Below are 22,075 nucleotides of genomic sequence, written 5' to 3' on the forward strand. Positions count from 1 at the left end.
GTAAATAGTCAATGGAGGGTGGAGCGAGATTGAACTAAGAGATGAACCTTTGGGCATTGATGAACCTGTGTAAAATGAAAAGAAAAGAGAATCGGATTGCTATATTACAGTTCTGTTCCAGCCCAGACTTCAGGAAAACCTATATAATAATTGTTCTGTTTTGCTCACATGTCCTAAACAGTTGAGCGGGATTTTTTTATGCTGTTTATCTATGCGAAAACTGAATGAAGAGGTATTTTAAAAAAAGGCTCAATGGATACATGCATTCTGTGCAGGTATCTGTGTGTAATCGTATGGTCAAATGCTTTCATCTCAACAAATACACTCAACTGCTCTTCTTTTGGCATCAATAAAATTTATGTACTTTAGTTGGATAGTAGCAACACCTCTTATTTCAACATTTTGAGTCTTGGGTAATAATTCTTCCTTTGAGCATTTTGATTTTTAGTAGGAGACTTGAACTGGCTCCCAATCTGGTCATCAATCTCTGGCTTTCCTTTAATTGATTGCGCATAAATAACCTGCACTCCTGTTTTAAGCACAATATGATCCCTCAAACACACCACACAAACCTGCAGTGATAAGCAGCTTTTGTCTGTGGCAAGTGGGCTGCAGTGACTATCACTTTACTATCAAAGCACCAAATGGATGGAACCTATGTGCTTTCTATATAAGGTCGACCCCACAATGCTGTGCTTCAGAAAAGTATCAATATAAGTAACATTTTGGCAAACAACCTTCTCTCCCCATCATCTGATTTGAGAATTCACCTTTAAAAAATGAAGGGTCCCATTCCCAAAGCCAGGACTTTGCACATTTGAAACATACTGTGTACAATAGTTTCTTTTTTGAAACATATCTTCAGCTTCTTGGGTGTCACATAGGAATCCCAGACAATGCCTGAAAATCCACAGCTATTTTAGATTTACAGTGCTTTACTGCATAGAATGTACATAAGCCCTTTTTACTTGACATTTTTGCATGTGAAAATTTGCTTCTGAGGGATACATTTATTTACAGATTCCTCACCTTTAGCATATACCTAGGCACCAGACTGGATCCAGAAGATTTTTCAGCACAGACCTTACGTATCAGTGGGTGGTGTTGGATGACTCCACATCAACTACGTTCCACCCTGGAAGTGATGCTTAGAGCTGCATACCAGCACCACTGAAGCACACTGACGTCTGTTCCTTTCTTTCTGCATCTTTGTACACGGATCTAGAGCTAGCTCCTAACTTTCACTTGTGAGGTGACAGGTTTTTTCTCACAAGTTGTTACCGGTTTTCAAGCGAACATGTCCCCTCCTAAAACTACTGGGTTTTAACCTTGTAGGGGCATTGCATATGTCTGTGACAGATCCATATGAGGTGTCTCTCTGGTGTTCTAGTTTGGGCCCCAACTCCAAGTCATGTTGTGAGTGTGCCAATATGCATCTGAAGGCGAGCCGAGATAATGAATCCAAGCTATAATTCACTGAACACTATAGGAAGTTGCTAAGCTTAACTCCTGCTCGAAGTCTAGAGCGTGGACCTGTTCTGCTCTTGGTGACGCTCCTGTGTCAAGTTTAGTCAAAATCCAAGAGGAAACCTCAGCAGTCCAGCAGGACTTGTCCCAGTCTAGCAACTTCTTCTGAAAAGTTGCAAGGACGTCTGGGTGCACTTCAGTCTTGGTCCTGATCTCCCGCTGAGGAGCCAATTCTGCAGCAGACACCAATGCACCCTGAATTTGAGGGTACATCGGGGATGATGCAATATATCAAAGAAGTCATGTTGTGCATCTTTGACACCTAGGAAGCCTCTAGTTGCGCACTTTTGGGCCCCAAAGATACACAGATGCCTCTAGTGAGTTTTTTTTTTAACATCTTTATTTCTTGATTTATTCATCAACACTGCAGTCCATATTGAAAACAAAAAGTGAAAACACAATTCATGCACATAGGTCAGTTCTGGTTACATAGCCAGTTTATATTTTACTTTGCACATTTTCGCCCTGCATCCTCACCAGGGTACAGTCTCCTGCCCGACTCTTTGAATCAGCCATCTATGGTGGCTATGTCGGCTTCTCCCTGTTTGGCTGCATGCGTGTCCATCAGCTCATTTAACATCAATACCCATACTGCCAGATCCTCCTCTGGTTTCCAATCATAATACCGCTGGCCAGTACATCCATGGGGACATCATTAACCCATATTGGGTTCAGCTTTGACCACGGAGCTGACTCTACGTCTTTCACAAGAATGCATATCGGTCCTGCCAAATCCATGCTGTTTCTGTTACCACTTATGCCAGAGAAAAGTGCTGATCCTACTGTCTTGTCCAAGTCCCAACCAAACTGTTGTGACCTCGGTCAAGGTTGCGCCAAAATCTGAAGAAGATTAGAAACAAAAAGGCTAAGATTAGTGGCTCTAGTTTGGGCCAGAAGAATCTAATACCCAGAACTTCTGGGCATAAGCATCTATCCTCTGATCAGGCTGCCGCTTCAAGAGGATCTTCTGTCGCAGCAGTAGGTAGGACCTTGCACCGTGTCCTGCACATTCTACATCTCCATGCATGGAGGTTTGGTGACAGCAGCTGACTGCATTCAGTCTCCCTCCTGAAGTAGTGGATGTTATCCTTGCAGTCAGGTGCCCTTCAACATAGTCTATCTGATAGAGAATTCTAACTGCCAATTCCTTACCTTAGAATTTCCAGGCGTCAGCTTGGAATCTGGAACTTTTGCTGAGCAATACCCCTGTGAGCCGTTGGGTGGCTACGTTAGGCTCCGCGTGGCGTCATCGTTGCAGCCGTCTATGACGTCACAGTCATCCATAAAGGTGCTACCCAGGTGCGCGTACATCAGTTCTTTTCCTTCCGCGACAGTTCACGCAGTTTCAAAATAGGGCTACCCCTCTGCCTTTTTCGACAGGCCTTTTTTCAACTTTTTGTCAAGGATTTTTTTCGTCTGTGCCGAGGATGTCATCTAGGAAGACAGAATTAAAGCTGTGTAATGCCTGCCATCGTGCCATGTCGTTGACGGATCCTCATCTGGTGTGCCCTCCCCCCTTTCCGGGAGCCTGAGCGATCCCCGCTCAATTGAAAGAATTCTACAAGGCCTTGCACCGTGTATTTGAGCTGACCAGCCCTGTTGGAGGGTAAACGGACCCTTCAGGGTCAGAGGAGGTCCATCAGGTTCCGCAACAGCGGCTGCGGGCTTGGCTCGATGGGGCTTAATGGATCGGATTCTGAATCCACAATGGCACCGATCGCACACAGTCGACCTTCTCCGGTGCCAGTCCCTAAGTCGAAGTGATGACCCGGATTCCATCACCGACAGGGCCCACAGGTGCTAGATCATTGCGTGAACATTTCTTAGACCAGCCAGGCACTTGAGAGGAATGGGAGGTGTAGGAAAATGCCTCTCATGGCATGGTTACCCCCTAACCTTTTGCCTTTTGTTGATGCTAGTTATGATTGAAAGTGTGCTGGGATCCTGCTAACCGGTCCCCAGCACCAGTGTTCTTTCCCTATGCTGTACCTTTGTCTCTAAACTTGGCACTGCCCTGGCACACAGATAAGTCCCTTGTAAACGGTACCCCTGGTACCAAGGGCCCTGTCACCAGGGAAGGTCTCTAAGGGCCGCATCATGTATTATGCCACCCTGGGGACCCCTCACTCAGCACATGCACACTGCCTCACAGCTTGTGTGTGCTGGTGGGGAAAAAATGACTAAGTCAACATGGCATTCCCCTCAGGGTGCCATGCCCACATCCCACTGCCTGTGGCATTGATAAGTCACCCCTCTAGGAGGCCTTACAGCCCTAAGGCAGGGTGCACTATACCACAGGTGAGGGCATAGTTGCATGAGCACTATGCCCCTATAGTGTCTAAGCCAAATCTTATACATTGTAAGTGCAGGGTAGCCATAAAGAGTATATGGTCTGAGAGTCTGTCAGTTACTCAGTTGCCTCTCTCCCTGTTTTTAACCTTGGTCTCCATCTTATCACAACTGATTAAAATTCATGATTATAATAAGTAGATGGATAACCAATTTTATCATTTTTCTCTCCACTATTGCACGAGTATTTCAACTTAATTCCATCTGCAATACGGTTAAGAGCTCCCCTCGTGGAGCCCGTTAGGCATTGCAACACCGGCCTAACGAGGAGTTTTTTCCCGATGATGACACCAGACATCCAATGTGATGCTTGAGGGCTCTGACTCCTGTAGATAAAGGTTCTCCCTACCTCTCTTTCTTCTTTTTGGAACAGTGTACTTCTGTATTTGCTATATGTCATTTGGGAGACTGTACACTGGACCACTAATCTCCCGGTCCCTCATTTGTGATTTCCCTCAGGCCTTCCACACTAGTCCCATTAATCAAGAGTTGCTGCCTGTATTTTTGCATATTAGGGGGCCAGGCAGCCAGTGTGGCTAAGTCCACCCCAGCCTCAGAAACTAATGTAGCTTCAGTGCGAACTCTGATTTGCTCTGGGCACACTGTTGATCCCACCTGGAGACTGGCTATTCCAGTGCTAACTGGAGTAGTAGTTGAAGTGGAACCTTTCTTGGGACAGGCCTTGTCTCCAGTTTGGGCTCCCTGCTGATTACAGCTACGACACCAGGCCTTTTTTGGATCAAAGTTTTTACCCTTGTACCCAAAATTGGATTGTGAAGAGGCTTTGGACCCTCCCTCCTGAGCAGCTTTTTGGGGCCCTGTAGAAGACTTTACTTTTACCCTTGGATGTCTCACCACTCTTCCCCTGGGAAGTCTTTGTGACCCCTTTCTTTTGGTCACCCCCTGTGGAAGTCTTGGTCACCCTAGTCTTGACCCAATGGTCTGCCTTCTTTCCCAATTCTTGGGGAGAAATTGGACCTAGGTCTACCAGATGCTGATGCAGTTTATCATTGAAACAATTACTTAAAAGGTGTTCTTTCATAAACAGATTGTACAGCCCATCATAATAATTTACACCACTTCCCATTAATCCAACCATCCAGTGTTTTGACTGAGAAGTCAACAACATCATCCCAGGTCTGGCTCGAGGATTTTTGAGCCCCCCTGAACCTAATCCTGTACTCCTCAGTTGAGAATCTAAAGCCCTCAATCAGGGTAGCCTTCATGAGCTCATAGGATTCTGCATCTTTTCCAGAGAGTGTGAGGAGTCTATTCCTACACTTTTCAGTGAACATTTCCCAAAGGAGAGCACCCCAGTGAGATTTGTTTACAATTCTGGTTGCACAAGCCCTCTCAAAAGCTGTGAACTATTTGGTGATGTCATCACCATCTTCATATTTCGTTACAATCTCTTTGGGGATGTTTAGCATGTCAGGAGTATCTCTGACCCTATTTAAGTTGCTGCCACCATTGATGGGAGCTAAGCCCATCTCTTGTCATTCCCTTTCTATGGCTAGGAGCTGTCTCTCCAAAGCCAATCTTTTGGCCCTCTTGGCTAGCAGGAGGTCATCTTCATTGAGGCTGCCTTCAATGCTTCCAGAGTTGCTGGACTCCCCTGTGGGAGAAGCAGCATCTCTGACTATCACTTGTGGAGTCAGGGTTGGAGGAACCCTGTTCTCCATAACTAGGAGTGGAGGGGGAAATGGTCCTCCACTTCACTAGCATCATCCTCTGTGAGGACATCATCAGAGGGGTTGTCTCTAGCAAACTCTGCCCAGAGCTCCTGGAGCTGTACTTTGGTAGGGTTTGATCCAGTTGTTAGCTTTTTGATTTTGCAGAGTCCTTAACTCTGACATCCTAAGTTTCAGGTAAGGGGTGAGGATGAGCTCCACCTCCATCTCTTCTGCAGTAGGCATTATGTCTCTAAATGTTGGGATACTTTTTAAGAATCTAAAACTATCTCTAGAACTATATCCAAACTTTTACAAAACTTTTAAACTCTAAAAGAAATGCTAACCAGGACTAACACAAGGCCCTAGCAGGACTTTTAAAAATTTAGAAAAATAGCTCAAATTTAAAAAATCTGTTTCTAATGACAATTTTTGGAATTTAGTTGTGTGATCAGGTATTGGCTGAGGAGTCCAGCAAATGCAAAGTCTTGTACCCCACCGCTGATCCACCAATGTAGGAAGTTGGCTCTGTATATACTATTTAATAGTGAGAAATAGTGTGCACAGAGTCCAAGGGGTTCCCCTTAGAGGTAAGATAGTGGCAAAAAGAGATAATTCTAATGCTCTATTTTGTGGTAGTGTGGTCGAGCAGTAGGCTTATCAGAGGGTACGGTTAAGCATTTGTTGTACACACGCAGGCAATAAATGAGGAACACACACTCAAAGACAATTCCAGGCCAATAGGTTTTTATATGGAAAAATATATTTTCTTAGTTTATTTTAAGACCCACAGGTTCAGGATTTACAATCAATACTTTAAATGAAAGGTATTTCACTCAGGTATCTTAGGAACTTTAAATAATCACAATAGCATGTACAGTTTTGGCAAAAATGGCAATAAGCTATTTTAAAAGTGGACACAGTGCAAAAATCAACAGATCCTGGGGGAGATAAGTAAATGTTAAGTTCACAGGTAAGTAAAACACTTACAGGGTTCAAAGTTGGGTCCAAGGTAGCTCACCGTTGGGGGTTCAAGGCAACCCCAAAGTTACCACACCAGTAGCTCAGGGCCGGTCAGGTGCAGAGGTCAAAGTGGTGCCCAAAACACATAGGCTTCAATGGAAATAGGGGTGCCCGGTTCCAGTCTGCCAGCAGGTAAGTACCCGTGACTTCGGAGGGCAGACCAGGGGGGTTTTGTAGGGCACCGGGGGGGACACAAGCAGGCACAGAAAGTACACCCTCAGCGGTACAGGGGCGGCCAGGTGCAGAGTGCAAACAGGTGTCGGGTTTTCAATAGGAATCAATGGGGAGACCCGGGGGTCTCTTCAGTGATGCAGGCAGGCACAGGGGGGGTCTCCTCGGGGTAGCTACCACCTGGGCTAGGAAGAGGGTCGTCTGGGGGTCGCTCCTGCACTGGAGTTCGGTTCCTTCAGGTCCTGGGGGCTGCGGGTGCAGAGTGTTTTCCAGGCGTCGGGTTCCTTGAAGCAGGCAGTTGCGGTCGGGGGGAGCCTCTGGATTCCCTCTGCAGGCGTCGCTGTGGGTGCTCAGGGGGATCAACTCTGGCTACTCACGGGCTCGCAGTCGCCAGATAGTCCTCCCTGTAGTGTTGGTTCTCCGCAGGTCAAGCCGGGGTCGTCGGGTGCAGAGTGGAAAGTCTCATGCTTCCGGCGGGAAACGTGTGGTCTTTAAAAGTTGCTTCAATGTTGCAGTTTTGTTGAACGGAGCCGCTGTCCTCGGGAGTTTCTTGGTCCTTTTAGATGCAGGGTAGTCCTCTGAGGCTTCCGAGGTCGCTGGACCCTGGGGGATGCGTCGCTGTTGCAGTTTTTCTTGAAGTGGGGAGACAGGCCGGTAGGGCTGGGGCCAAAGCAGTTGGTGTCTCAGTCTTCTCTGCAGGGCTTCAGGTCAGCAGTCCTTTGTCTTCAGGTTGCAGCAATCTATCTTCCTTGGATCTGGTGGCCCCTAAATACTCAATTTAGGGGTGTGTTTAGGTCTGGAAGGATAGTAGCCAATGGCTACACCCTCTTTGTGCTTCCTCCCTGTGGAGAGGGGTGCACATCCCTAATCCTATTGGGGGAATCCTCCATCTGCAAATGGAGGATTTCTAAAAGTCAGTCACCTCAGCTCAGGACACCTTAGGAGTTGTCCTGACTGGCCAGTGACGCCTCCTTGTTTTTCTCATTATCTCCTCCAGCCTTGCCGCCAAAAGTGGGGGCAGTGGCCGGAGGGGCGGGCATCTCCACTAGCTGGGATGCCCTGTGGCGCTGTAGTACAACAAAGGGGGTGAGCCTTTGAGGCTCACTGCCAGGTGTTACAGTTCCTGCAGGGGGTGTGTGAAGCACCTCCACCCAGTACAGGCTTTGTTACTGGCCACAGAGTGACAAAGGCACTCTCCCCATGTGGCCAGCAACATGCCTGGTGTGTGGCAGGCTGGCAAAACTAGTCAGCCCACACTGGAAGTCAGGTAGGTTTTCAGGGAGCATCTCTAAGATGGGAGGGTGTATTTTTACAATAAAGTGCACACTGGCATCAGTGTGCATTTATTGTGCTGAGAAGTTTGATACCAAACTTCAAAGTTTTCAGTGTAGCCATTACGGTGCTGTAGAGTTCATGTTTGACGGACTCCCAGACCATATACTCTTATGGCTACCCTGCACTTACAATGTCTAAGGTTTTGCTTAGTCACTGTAGGGGCATAGTGCTCATGCACCTATGCCCTCACCTGTGGTATAGTGCACCCTGCCTTAGGGCTGTAAAGCCTGCTAGAGGGGTGACTTATCTATGCCATAGGCAGTGTGAGGTTGGCATGGTACTCTGAGGGGAGTGCCATGTCGACTTAGTCATTTTCTCCCCACCAGCACACACAAGCTGGCAAGCAGTGTGTCTGTGCTGAGTGAGGGGTCCCTAGGGTGGCATAAGACATGCTGCAGCCCTAGGAGACCTTCCCTGGCATCAGGGCCCTTGGTAGCAGGGGTACCAGTTACAAGGGACTTACCTGGGTGCCAGGGTTGTGCCAGGGTTGTGCCAGTTGTGGAGACAAAGGTACAGTTTAGGGAAAGAACAATGGTGCTGGGGCCTGGTTAGCAGGCCTCAGCACACTTTCAAATCATAACTTGGCATCAGCAAAGGCAAAAGGTCAGGGGGTAACCATGCCAAGGAGGCATTTCTTTACACTACTGTTTTAATTTAAAGTTCCATGCTTACCTGTGTGGAGTACCTTACAATTTATGTCCTTACTTCAATTCTCACACTTGTGGTTCTAAAATATATTAAGAAAAGAATATTTTTCTATACTGCTGAGCAGTACCCTGCGCGCGCCATCGGGTGGCGTCATTCGGATCCGCGTGTGTCGACCAGCTCCACGTGCATCGTTGGAGCCGTCTATGACGTCACGGTTGTCTATATAGACGCCGCCTCTGCACACGTACGTCAGTTCTTTTCCTTCCGCGCCGGTTAAGCGCAGTTCCAGAAAGAGTTACCCTTCTTCAACGGTTTGTCGAGGCTTTTTTTACTGTTTGAAGTCATGTCTTTGAGAAAGACGGGGTTCAAGCCGTGTGGTGTGTGTCATCGCACCATGTCGGTGACGGTCCCGCACCGTGTTTGTCTTTGGTGCCTGGAGAAGGGCCACAACTCCACCTCGTGCTCCGACTTTCAGACCGTTGCTCCAAAGGCCTTGAGGGAGGGATCCCTCAAGCTTCTTGTGGCCCGACATACGTCTTCCGTCAGCGCGTCTCCGCGGAGGTCACGGTCCCGCAGTAGGAGGTGGTCGCGGCACCGCTCCCGGAGCCCCAAGTCCTCTTCCTCGCATTTGAGGTCATCTGAAGGTAAGAGTTACAAGAAGAAGTCCAAGCGGACTTTGACTTTGTCACGCCCATCGACCGACGAGGCATCTGAGGAACGTCGACTTTCCAAGCACGGTTCTGCGGAGCCGTCGCCAGGGCCAACTCTGCGTCTTCCCCCTTTTCTGGGAACCGGAGCAACCCCCGCTCAAATGAAAGAATTTTATGAGGCCCTGTGTCTCGTTTTTGAGCAGACTGCACCCTTGGATGGGTCTTCGGGCCCCGCAGGGTCAGCAGGGGCCCCTTCGGGTTCGACGTCAGTGGCTTCAGTGCCGTGGGGGACCCCAGGATCCGATGTCGGAACCGGACCGGTGCCGGTCCCTCACAGTCGACCTCCTCCAGCGCCAGGTCTAACGTCGACGATTGCGCCACCGGCACCCACCGGGGTATCCCCATCCTTATTCCGGATGATCCGGAGCGACGTCGTACAATGTCGACTCCGACTACGGAGCAAATTCGGCCCAGATCATTTTCTGAGCAATATTTAGATCAGTCAGACGCAGGAGAGGAATGGGAAGGGTATGAGGACCCTTTAGAATGTGGCTTGCAACAGGACTGGTTTGAGGATCTAGAGAAGGCCAGTGAACTGGACACGTCTCTAGATGCTGGTATGCTCTCTCCTCCTAATGTGGCTACGGAGGAGGGTGCTTCATTTGCTATGGTGGTGCGTAGGGCAGCTGAGGTCTTGGACCTAGATTTGCTTACGGTGCCAGTCAGGATGAATATCCTGACGGAAATGCTTCAACCGGGGGTGACAACATCAGAGCCGATGTTGCACTTCAATGAGGCTCTTACAGACGTCCTTCTGGGTACATGGTCCAAACCCAGCACAGGGGCTCCTGTGAATAGGACGGTCGCCCGCCGCCATAGACCCGCTCCGAGCGACCCTAGTTTCCTGACTCAACACCCTACTCCTGAGAGCTTGGTTGCCTAAGCCTCTACTTTCAGTGGTGCCTTCCCTTCTGCTCCCCCGGATAGGGCATCCAAGAGGCTGGACCAGCTTGGGAAGAAGATGTTTTTTTCCACCAGCCTGGCATTGAGGTCCGTAAACACCTCTTGCCTATTGGACCGTTATTCCCATACTTTATGGGATACGGTGGCACAGGTGCTGCCCCAAGTCCGGAGGGCGTACGGGACACTCTTACCCAGGCTGTCAAGGAGGGAGAGATGCAGCCAAGTTTACGATTAGGTGTGGTTTGGACATGACCGACTCGCTGGGCAGAGCCATTTCATCGTCAGTGGCCCTACGTCGCCACGCCTGGCTACGTTCAACTGATTTCTCAGGGGTTGTCCAGTCAAGTTTGATGGACATGCCATTTGGTGGCTCTTGCCTTTTTGTTGAAAAGGCAGACTCAGCGCTTGAGATGTTAAAGGATTCTCGAGCTACGGCCAGATCCTTGGGCCTTTCAGTGCCAACACAACAGCAGTCTGTCTTTTGCCCCTTTCGAGGCTTCAGAAGGGGCGTGGTACCAAGCCAGCCACAGTTTAACCACCGTCCTCAAGCTTCACAACATCCCGGAAGAGGACGTGGTCGTGGTACCATCAGACCCAGAGGGTCTGGCCAGAGGTCTGCCATAACACACAGCCCCCCTCCACTGCGCCCAAGCCCTCCTAGTGTGGTTCTGCAGGATCATGTCCATCCTTTTGGAGGGAGGATTCATTTTCATCTCCCTCACTGGCTTTCCATCACAATGGAAAAGTGGGTCCTGCAGATCATACGGAAGGGCTACTCCCTTCCAGTCTTTCCCTCCTTCTATCCCTCCGACAAAGGAATGGCTGATGGAGGATCATCTGGTTTGCGCCGCAAGGAAGTTACGGCTCTCTTGGCCAAGGAAGCTATTGAAAGAGTCCTGATATCAGAAGTAGGCAGTGGTTGTTATTCCCGCTACTTTCTGATTCCCAAAAAGAACAAAGGCCTTAGTCCTATCTTGGATTTAAGGGACGTCAATCTCTTTGTCAAGAAGGAGAAATTCAAGATGCTCACTCTTGCTCAGGTTTTTTCTGCCCTAGACCAAGGAGACTGGATGGTAGCGTTGGATTTGCAGGATGCGTATTTCCATATTCCTACCCTGCCAGCCCACAGGCGTTACCTGCGGTTCAAGGTGGGCCACAAGCATTTTCAGTTTACCGTGCTCCCTTTCGGTCTCACCAGTGCCCCTTGGGTGTTAACAAAGGTGATGTCGGTGGTGGCAGCTCATCTGCGCAGGTCAGGGATTTCAGTCTTCCCCTACCCAGACGATTGGCTGTTAAAGGCTCCTACGCCCCAGGCTCTCGTCACCCACCTCCAGATGACGGCGGACCTCCTGCAGTCGCTGGGGTTCACTGTAAATGTGCCGAAGTCACACCTGACTCCCTCTCAGAAGCTCACTTTCATCGTAGCTGTTCTGGACACAGTGCAGTATCGGGCTTATCCTCCCAAACAGCGGGTCCAGGATATTCAGGTTATGATAGCGATGTTTCGGCCTCTATCCTGGATTTCGTTGAGACAGACTCTGAGGCTGTTGGGACTCATGGCTTCCTGCATCCTATTGGTCAAACACGCCAGATGGCGCATGAGGGCTCTGCAGTGGGACCTGAAATTCCAATGGGCACAGCATCAGGGAAATCTTACTGACGTGGTTCAGATCTCGGAGGGGACTCCAAAAGATCTGCAGTGGTGGTTAGTGAACTGCGATTGGGTCAAAGGCAGACTCCTCTCCCTTCCCCAACGAGATCTAACGGTAGTGACAGATGCGTCACTTCTGGGATGGGGTGACCATATGGGGAGGTGGAGATCAGAGGTCACTGGTCTCCGGCGGAATCCAGGCTCCACATCAACTTGCTGGAGCTTCAGGCGATCCGGCTAGCATTAAAAGCATTTCTTCTTGTTGTGAAAGGGAAGGTGATGCAGGTGTTAACGGACAACACTACTGCAATGTGGTGCTGCAACAAGCAGGGCAGTGTGGGGTCGTGGACCCTTTGCCAAGAGGCTTTACGTCTCTGGACATGGCTGGAACAGCAGGGCATGACCCTGGTGGTTCAACACCTGGCAGGTTCTCTGAACGCCAGGGCAGACAAGCTCAGCCGAAAATGCTTAGAGGATCACGAATGGTGTCTCTATCCGCAAGGACTCTTTTCTGCAGTGGGGAGAGCCTTGGTTAGATCTGTTTGCCTCCGTAGAGAGCGCACAATGTCAGCAGATTTGCTCGTTGGAGTTTCCAAGGGGGCTATCACTAGGCAACGCTTTTCGTCGCAAGTGGAGTTCAGGCCTCCTGTACGCCTTTCCGCCTATACCACTTCTGCCTAGAGTTCTCAAGATGAGCAACGGTCCTCCAATCAGGCCGCCTCTTCGGGAGGATCTTCTGTCGCAGCAGCAGGGGAAGGTTCTCCACTCGAACCTGTCAACTCTGCGCCTTCATGCGTGGAGATTGAGTGGCGACAGTTGATAGTTTATGACCTCCCTCCTGTGGTCTGTGATGTCATTCTGGCAGCCAGGCGTCCCTCTACTAAGTCGATCTACGCCTGCCATTGGAAACGTTTTGTTTCATATTCTACAGAGAGGTCTATTGATCCTCTTTCTTCTTCTCTGTCTAACATCCTTTTGTTTATATTGTCTCTCGACCAGCAGGGTTCCTCCTAGGGGACTCTCAGGGGCTATCTTGCAGCCTTATCGGCTTTTCTTCAGTTGCCCGATCAACCATCTCTGTTTAAATCACCTATAGTACAGAGATTTTTGAAAGGGCTTGTGCATCTGTTTCCGCCTGTGCCTTTCGTTATGCCCACAGTGGGATCTTAATTTGGCTCTTACCTTCCTTATGTGTGCTCCCTTCGAGCCCTTGCATAACTGTCCTCTCTGGCTGCTCACTATTAAAACATCCTTTTTGGTGGCAATTACATCTGCCAGGAGAGTGAGTGAGCTGCAGGCTTTATCTTCAAAGCCACCTTATCTCATGATATATCCTGACAAGGTAGTGTTAAGAACTCACGCCTCTTTCCTCCCCAAGGTGGTGACCCCTTTCCATCTGGGTCAAAATATCACCCTGCCCACCTTCTTTGCACCACTGCATCCCTCTAAGGAAGAGGAGCGCCTCAATCGGCTGGACCCAAAAAGAGCGTTATCGTTCTACCTTGACCGCACTAAAGACTTCCGGGTGGACGACCAACTCTTTGTGGGGTGCGTTGGTGAAGGGTCAGGTGATGCAGAAACGATCCATTTCGCGCTGGGTCGTTCTCTGTATAAAGATCTGCTACGCTTTGGCAAAGAAGCAGCCTCCTGAAGGCTTGAGAGCTCATTCTACTAGGGGGAAAGCTGCTACCACTGCGTTAGCACATGGCGTACCGGTGGTGGACATCTGTCAGGCTGCAACTTGGGTTTCTTTGCACACGTTTGCAAAACACTACTGCCTGGATAGCCAGGTGAGAAGAGAGGGGCATTTTGCCCGGTCTGTTTTGCAGGATTTCCTAGTGTAAAAAATCCACTTCAGACCCACCGCCAGGGGTTATAGCTTGGGTATCTATTCTAAGGTAAGGAAGCTGCAGCTAGAAGTCTCTATCAGATGGACAAGTTACTTACCTTCGGTAACGAGGTATCTGGTAGAGACTCCATCTAGCTGCAGATTCCTTACACCCACCCAAGCCTCCCCGCTCTGCGGATATTTTTGTTTATGCAGATTTATATATATTTATATATACATATGTATATATATGATTTTGGCATTTTTGCCTTTCTTAAAGGCATGAAAGAATTTTTACTTCAAACAGTCAAAGAGGTAAAATCCATAACTGTTGCTTCTTCCATGACTCTGCGCTTCTGGCGTGGAAAGTTGTGGAAAAGAACTGACATACGCGCGCTGAGACGGCATCTATATAGACATCCGTGACATCATAGACTGCTCCAAAGACGCTGATGATGCACGCGGAGCTGGTCGACGCACGTGGATCCGAACGACGACGGCGCGCACAGGATACTGCTCAGAAAAAAACCCCGGATTCGAAGCTGACGCCAGGGAATTCTAAGGTAAGTAACTTGTTCTTCATTTCCAGTCTGGCTCCTGGTGTTACTCCAAAGGTCAGAAATCTGGAGTTAGATAATCTTCAAGAAAGAGCATTGACAAAGGTAACTAAAGTGTTCATTTACACATTTGACTAATTGTTATTTTATTGGGAAAATAATTTGCATGAATGAACCCGTTTCCTGGACACTCCATTAATTATAGAAATTTTACCTCGGCATTCGCACCCTAGATATGCATTTACTCTTGTACTTGAAAAAGGTAAACGAATGTGCTACGATGGTGAGCTAACTTCAAGTAATGCGATTTTCTACAAAACTGGGAGTTTATGGGTGTTCACATGCTTTTACGTATAGGCCACCCACAGACATGCCCACAAACATGCCCGTAACTCTAAATGTATGAATCCAGAAATTTCACTAACATGGCAGAATTTAGTAAATATGCAAATGCACTTTGTGCATGGATATTTCCAATCCTTTTTCACAAAATCAGTACTGGTTAGTTTATTGCAAACAGAGTGAAAGTTTAGGTGAACCTAAGTTTAGCATAAGGACATAAAATGCTTTGCGAATTTGGTCCCCAAGATAATAGCTGGGCGGCAGACTAATCCTCATAAAAAAACTGAACACAATTAAAAATGTATTTACTGCACAAGTAGCTTGTGAATTGCATATTAATTTGACTCTCTTTTGGTTCAACAGGATCTCCTGACTCACGATACATTCGTGTGGAAACTTGTATGTTTATGGTTAAACTTCCTCAGTACTCGACCTTAGAAATAATGCTGGAAAAACTGAGATACGCCATTCACTACAGGGAAGATCCTCTCAGCGGCTGACGAAGCACGTTCAATGACAGAGACAATATTCAAGATTACTAGTAGATTTGCGGATTGAAAAATCGGGACGTTGGCGTGAATTACCTCTGGTGACACTGGAAGGAGGAGGACATGAAATATATATTTTGTTTATGTTGCAGTAATTTCGGGAACACTCACATTTTGTATTAGTAAATTTTGTGATGGGCTGATTAATTTGCTGCCTTGTTTTCTGGGCAATTTTATGATAACTTGATTAAAAAAAGTTTGTGTACAGTTTAATTTAAAAGTATGGAAACGTGCATTTGTAATTTTGTATCGTAAAATGTTATTGCCTCTGCAAATAGCACATCAGTAAAATTGAGTGCAAGCTTGAAAGAATGGAAAGAAAAAGCAGCATATCACATATTATGTGTGTACACTTTCAGAATAGATTGTGTATACTCATGTAAATTTGTTTAGCGCTCTACTTGGTTTCTCTTCTTTCACACTCATGTTGCATTAGTAGGGTTCTCAAATGAAAAGCTTCGTGAAGCTCATAAGCATCCACAGTTTGTGACTTAAAGGTGGAATATTTCGTGTTAAGTTAGTGAGACGTTCAATTATTCTGTTCTTCGTGTCAATTTTCCAAGCCTATAAAATTGGGCATTATGTCTTCTGTAATTCTGCATTCGAAAAAGTTCTTTTAACCCACTGGTTTTAAAAGCAGCATAATTTTTAGAAATATTGCTATTTGAATTAGTCTCTCTTTTGCAGCAACCTCTGGCTTCTCTATAAATAATAGGTGCATGAACTCCCATTAACACTTTTGCTTGCTTGACCTAAGTACCCCACAAACATCCAAATAATGTTCTGGCTTCTGTTATGCATGCCTTCTGGCTGTCTCTAGATTTTATTGTCAATAAGTCTTATTCGCCTTTTTTTTGGCCAAAGATCTCAAAGTTCCTGATGCTTTGACTAATAGTTGATGAAACGTGGAAGAAGGTAGAAGGACTCTTCAGCTGAGCCGCTGCGTGAATTCTTTAAACATTTTGACAAACTTAGCAGTCTTTATTTCTGGCTTTACATTTATTGGATGGACATATCTAAGGTGTGAACCCGTAAATCATCTATACATCCTTAGAAACTGACATCAGCATTCCTTCATGTCCATCATTAAGCAGATTGCACCATGAAGTGTGTATAGTCTAGAGGTAAAGGCTCGACAGTTAATGTGTGGCTAGAATATTCATTCTTTTGACCATTCAGCCCTCTTTAGGTCTTTGCTGAGCCTTGAAGAGATCACTTATTTTAAAGAGATGCAATTTAGCAATAGTCTGGGGGGGGGGGGGGGGTGTGTGTGTGTGTGTGTGTGTGCGCGCGCGCGCATGTGTGCAGCTTGGTGTGGAATACAGGCTAGGAGATAATTGTTTTTTTAAATGAACTTCCGAAATCCACGTAGAGGCTCGTATTACTGTAAAAAGCACCAGTCCCCATCAGTATACAGTGTATTGGTTTAGCAGTTATAGGACCCTCTCTTATGGCACAGAATCTGTGGGGGATCTTCTTAAGCCATAGCAATCTCTCCACCGAAGAACAGAGAGCACAACTTGAAACCTTATTTAAATCCAAGCTCTCTCAGCTGTTAACAGAGCCTTCTCGCAGTGCAGTATTCCTTAAGTGGCTTCTTCTGTCTTCAAAGTAGAATGGATAATACACTATCTTTTTATCTAGGAGCATTGATGAAGCTGGGCCCTTTTTTAGATTTGCAGAGGAGATTGTTACATTAATTTTGCAGCTGTGATCCAAATTATAAACAGCAGAGGAAAACACTGTTGTCAGTACTTATAGTCTGTACAGATATGTTCCTGCAGTGCTTTCTGGTCTTACTCATCTGGTACTTTAACCTGCGCAGAAGTACCTGCGATAAGAGAGACTCTCTCAATTACCCTTAGTCAGGCTAGCTTGGCATATCCACTTACCAAGTAAAAAAATAAAAAACGCGAGCAAACCTTTAATGTTGGAGTAATGTCTGTACATTGGCCACAGCAGAAATTATCTTGCCAACAAAAAGGCCTTGTGATTAAAGTGGAAGTATTATTTAAGTTTGTATTGTATGAAAGGATATAGAGTTTCTTAGTTTGCCAGTGGGTGTTAGTATATTAAACAAACATCATAATAGTTGCATGCAAATATCTAGCCTTTCTTTCCATTTAAGGTTCTTGTTACATGAATGAAGAAGAGTTGATCCCTATTCTTGTCCTTGACTACTGGACAATTCAGAGGCCAACAATTGTCAGTGCAACTCAGTATTGACTGAACAAATGTATGTTTGCCCACCAGTAGTATAAATTATTCCTATGCGGGACATCAGTTTTGTCTTGGTATGACTTTGTGAAACTTGATATTTAGCATACCAATATTTTGCTTTCAAGATCTTTTATGAAAGCGTCTTAATTAACTTGGCAACCTGTATCTTTTCTAAACTGTTCTTTTTTAAATGTGCTTCACATGATTAATAAGGTATTTCAAAGAATGCCTAGATTTCGTTTCGCCATCATTGTTGCAGTCTCTGTTACATCACAGTTTCTCAGTCCATCCAGAACTCTGTAGAGCCTCTTTTTGAATTACAAACCAGAGAATTGTATGATGCATTGGTTGTTTTTAAATATTTCTTTTATTTGAGCACTTCCAGAAGACCAGTATGTTTAAGGTTACACAATCCCCTGGTAAAAGCTTTGTCTGTCTCATTGCAAATCATTTACTTATCAGTTGATTTCATCATTGTTTGATACCTTCACCTTGCAACCTCGGGTTCTCATCTGAGGAAGAATAGCCCATCCCTTGGACATTTGTGATTAGTGATCAGTATTTTACTGCTGCCACTTTACCACCATTCATAATGATTGGTATGTTTGTAAGAGCTTCATAATAAGATAAACTGTCAAATAGGAGCGTTTGTCAGATTTCCACCATTCAGCTTTCTCCCTCACTCCTTTTCCTCAACCCATTAATTTCAGATCATGCACAACCATGATGTGGCTGACTGGACATTGGACTAATGGTGTATGTGTGTGTATATATACATGTTTAAAGTCAACTAATGCGAGTGCATGCTGACAATGTCTTATGCCATTATGTGGAGGTGTAACCTCTGTGAGCAGAAAAAAATCATTTCGAACGTAAGCCTCAAAAGGTAAGTAACTTTATTGCCACCATTGCCAAGTGAGCTTCATGCTGTTTATATTTGTTAACTTACAGAGTTCCAAATCATCTGTTTATAAAGTTCTACCTGTAAATTGTATACATTACTGTATAGGCTAGTAGATAGATGACCATGTTTTTTTTCCAATGTGTAATGTCTTCATGTATAGTCAGTACACAAAAACCTGCAACTTGCTGAAGAGTTGCTATCTGTGAAAGTGTTGTTAATTTTGCCACTTTGACACGGGTTCAGACAGTTTGAAAATGAGGTTATTGAGCATTACTTGTTTTGCTAGAACGTAACACCCATAGGGAAATGGCGTTTTACTTGACTGATGTAAAAAGTTACGACTTTAGCCTTAACAAATTTAAAAGGAGTTAGATTTTCCTGCAATTTAAATGATTTATTTTGGTAACCATTCATACAAAGGCATTACCTTAAACACATTAAGCCCGATTTACAATGCTTTTTCGGTAACTTACAGTGGGAGTACTCACAGCATGCAGTATTCCTTGAACTTAGGGGTAAGACAGGAGTACCTGAAGAGTGAGAAAACCTAGTTATAGTAAAATCATTGCTAATTGCCCCCTAGTTGTATGTGCTAAAACATCAGAAACTGGTCAAAATCACAGTTGTGCTGCCACTCCCTTAATCATATTTTAACTTGCCACTGCTGAGATGAACGTCTACGTTTGGAGCATTGGGTAGCACACACAGTGCAAAAAGTATGTAATTGGTCAGCACTTTACCATAGTTAATAACTATGTCCTTTAAATACAAACCCATTATTTAGCTTTGTCCATAAGAAGAAACTGAAATTTATTTATTGTATATAACTGTGAATAATAAGAGTTATGAATGTGATATTTAAAGGGCTAAGCGTGTTTATGTATACAATTTAAATAATGAAAGGCCCTTAAGCGTATAAGCCGGTTTTGCTATATGAATGAATTAAATGTTTGTAGGACAGTTTTAGAGTAAGATGTTTTGGCAAACACAAGCTCCCAATCGTGTCTGAAGCAAAGGTATTTCTTCGAACCAACAAGTAAAACCAGATCTGATAAGTCGAGTATGTGAGAACCAATTTAAACATATAGTAGTGAAACAAGTTCAGCCAAAATATTGATGATTTAAATACAAGTGAAACAACACAAATCACAAAAAAAATCAACACTGAAAAGACCTCCACATGTATGCTCCAGTGCAGAACTGTTGCATTTTTCTGTTTTATCTTTTAAGTATGTGTGTGTGTTCAGTACAATTGTGTTTGCTTTCAGTTGTCATACCTCATTGAGGGGAAGTTTGGGAGCTTTGTATGCCAATCTTTTTTTAAACACGTGTAAGATTACAGCGCTGAGTACGATAACTGCTGCTAACATTAATGTCTCTCCTTCCAGAGAGCTAATTTAAGTCATTTATACCCACTTCCTGGCCCTTAATTGTGATGTACACTTACTTGATGTATATTTATTACAGTTATTTATGGTTGCATTTAAAGAGAAACGTTTCCCTTTTCTCAGTGCTGTTTATCTTGTCTATCAATATCTAACACAGTGCTGTGTAAATTAAGCATACTACAAGAAAAAAGTGTCACAATTAAAGTCCTTAATCTAATTTTGATTTAACTGAAGTGTGTGTTATCATTTTTTCCCCATGGGCTGAAAACATTTAGATCATGGGTACTCGCAAACATTTTCCAAGGGGCCATAAAGTTTGGTTTTAGATGTGACTGAAGGATGCATTCATGCCAGCAGGATGGTAGATGTGTTTTTTTTGTTGTTTTTTTTTGTTTTTTGGAACAGGTTTGGGGTGCGTTGGAGTAAGGTGGATGTAGGGCAGTGGTTCCCAACCTTTTGACTTCTGTGGACCCCCCACTTTATCATTACTGGAACCCAGTGACCCCCCCACTGAATCATTATTGGAATCCAGGGACCCCCCACTGAGTCATTACTGAAAGCTGGGTACCTAATATGTTAATATTATTTAATTTTGTAAGCAGTCGAGGACCCCCTGAGGAGGCTTGGTAGACCCCCAGGAGTCCCCAGACCACAAGTTGGGACCCACTGATGTAGGGGAAGTGAAGCACATACATCTAGTGGCTGACATGCACAATGTAAAACCAGAAAAACTGGGCTTAATTCCAGCTTCCCCACTTACACAAATTGTGTAATCTTAGGCATTTTAATTGATCTTGAAATACATGAAATTAGGATGTGTGCTGTGCAAAACCTTTTCCTGTGTTTCATTTAATGAATTATAATGTTGCTCATGTGTAATAGGAACTCAGGCCACCCAAAGAATGCACATAATAACTGACATGGCTCTCAGGTCTCTATTGACATTGTAAGGGTTGGGGGAGGGGGGAATTATTGTTTCTGCATTCATTTTTAAAACCATCTCTTTAAAAAATAATTCTCAATTTACTCATATAATCTTAGGTACTAAGGTCAAATGATTCTGCATGTTAATGAAATACACCTTTTTGAATTTTGAAGATACTTTGTAGGAGGCTGACCCAGTGTGTGGCGGACACCTATGGTGTTACACCTTATACTGGGTCCAGTCAACCCTTATTAGATAGTGTTACAGTATTCAGATAGCCAGGACTCTCTAGTGGTAGCTGTGGTGATCAGCCAAGACTTTTCTAGAAGGAGTATGAAGCACTTGCAATACCACAGTAGTCACACAGTAACTTATCACACATGAAAGGAAGCACACAGTGTTTAAAAAATAAAGATACCTTATTACAGGAACACCAAACTAAATTATTATAGGCAAACCCCTTTCTGGGGGTAAGTACACACAAAATATACACAGGTAAGTATTGGGAAATGGCATAAAATAGCAAGGGCCAAGCCATATACTAAAAAAGTAGAGTGCAAGAATGGGTGACGATCCGGGTAGCCGGTGATGGATGAAGTCCATCTGCGGGTCCAGGAGCTGCAGAGGAGTCCCTGAGGTCACCTGGGAGCTGTCCCTTGTCGGTTGCCGGTTTGCAGACGGGTCAGTGGTCAGGAGGACCACCAACAAGCAAACACAACTGGAGCTGTTGGAGATTTGCGGAGCTGAAGAGGACCAGCAAGGTCTTGGGGACTCGACTCTTGGAGGGGAGTCTGGGCTCACCCTCAGAAGACAGGAGAGCCAGCGGAAGCAGTTGTCACCCCCACTGGCAGTAGGCACAGTAAGCTGCAGGGAGGCCCAGGCAGCACATCTAAAGAGAAGTCTGAGTCCCACATCACTGGATCAGCAGAGAGGAGATTCTCCTTGCAGTGGTGGAGTGCTTGGGGCCTGGGCTACTTGGAGCCTGAAGATCCCTCAAAGCAGGAGTTAACAAGCCTTGGTTGCAGCAGCAGTCGCAATGCACAGAGGATTTGTCTTGGAGGAAGAGGCAAGGGCTCACACTCTCCAAAGTTGGACCAAAGGCAGAAGACCCCTCAGGACCACCACCTGTACTGGAGAATCTTCGCAGGTCCAGAGTGTAGGAAAGTGCCTCTGTTGGCATGGTTACCTCCACCACACACTTTGTGCCTGATATTGATGCTAACTTGACAGAGTGTGTGCTGGGATCCTGCTAACCAGGCCCCTGCACCAGTGTTCTTTCCCTAAACTGTACCATTCTTTCCACAGTTAGCAGACCCCTGGCACACAGCTAAGTCCCTTGTAAAAGGTACCAGTTTGTACCAATGGCTCTGTGTACG

General features: G+C 45.7%; 1 protein-coding gene across 4 annotated transcripts in view; it reads left to right on the plus strand.

The window, feature by feature from the left end:
- HECTD4 (HECT domain E3 ubiquitin protein ligase 4) overlaps positions 1–20,002 on the plus strand; it is a 1,724,100-nt gene extending 1,704,098 nt beyond the window's left edge. For 3 of the 4 annotated variants that reach the window (XM_069214810.1, XM_069214812.1, XM_069214811.1), the window contains one exon: positions 15,078–20,002. In XM_069214810.1, coding sequence (XP_069070911.1) covers positions 15,078–15,214 — 137 coding nt within the window. In that variant the 3' untranslated portion in view covers positions 15,215–20,002. The remainder of the gene's footprint in view (positions 1–15,077) is intronic. The other variant, XM_069214814.1, reaches the window with a different exon arrangement.
- Positions 20,003–22,075: the final 2,073 nt, after the last annotated feature.

The sequence above is a fragment of the Pleurodeles waltl genome, chromosome 11, assembly GCF_031143425.1.
Source record: "Pleurodeles waltl isolate 20211129_DDA chromosome 11, aPleWal1.hap1.20221129, whole genome shotgun sequence".
Lineage (NCBI taxonomy): Eukaryota > Metazoa > Chordata > Amphibia > Caudata > Salamandridae > Pleurodeles > Pleurodeles waltl.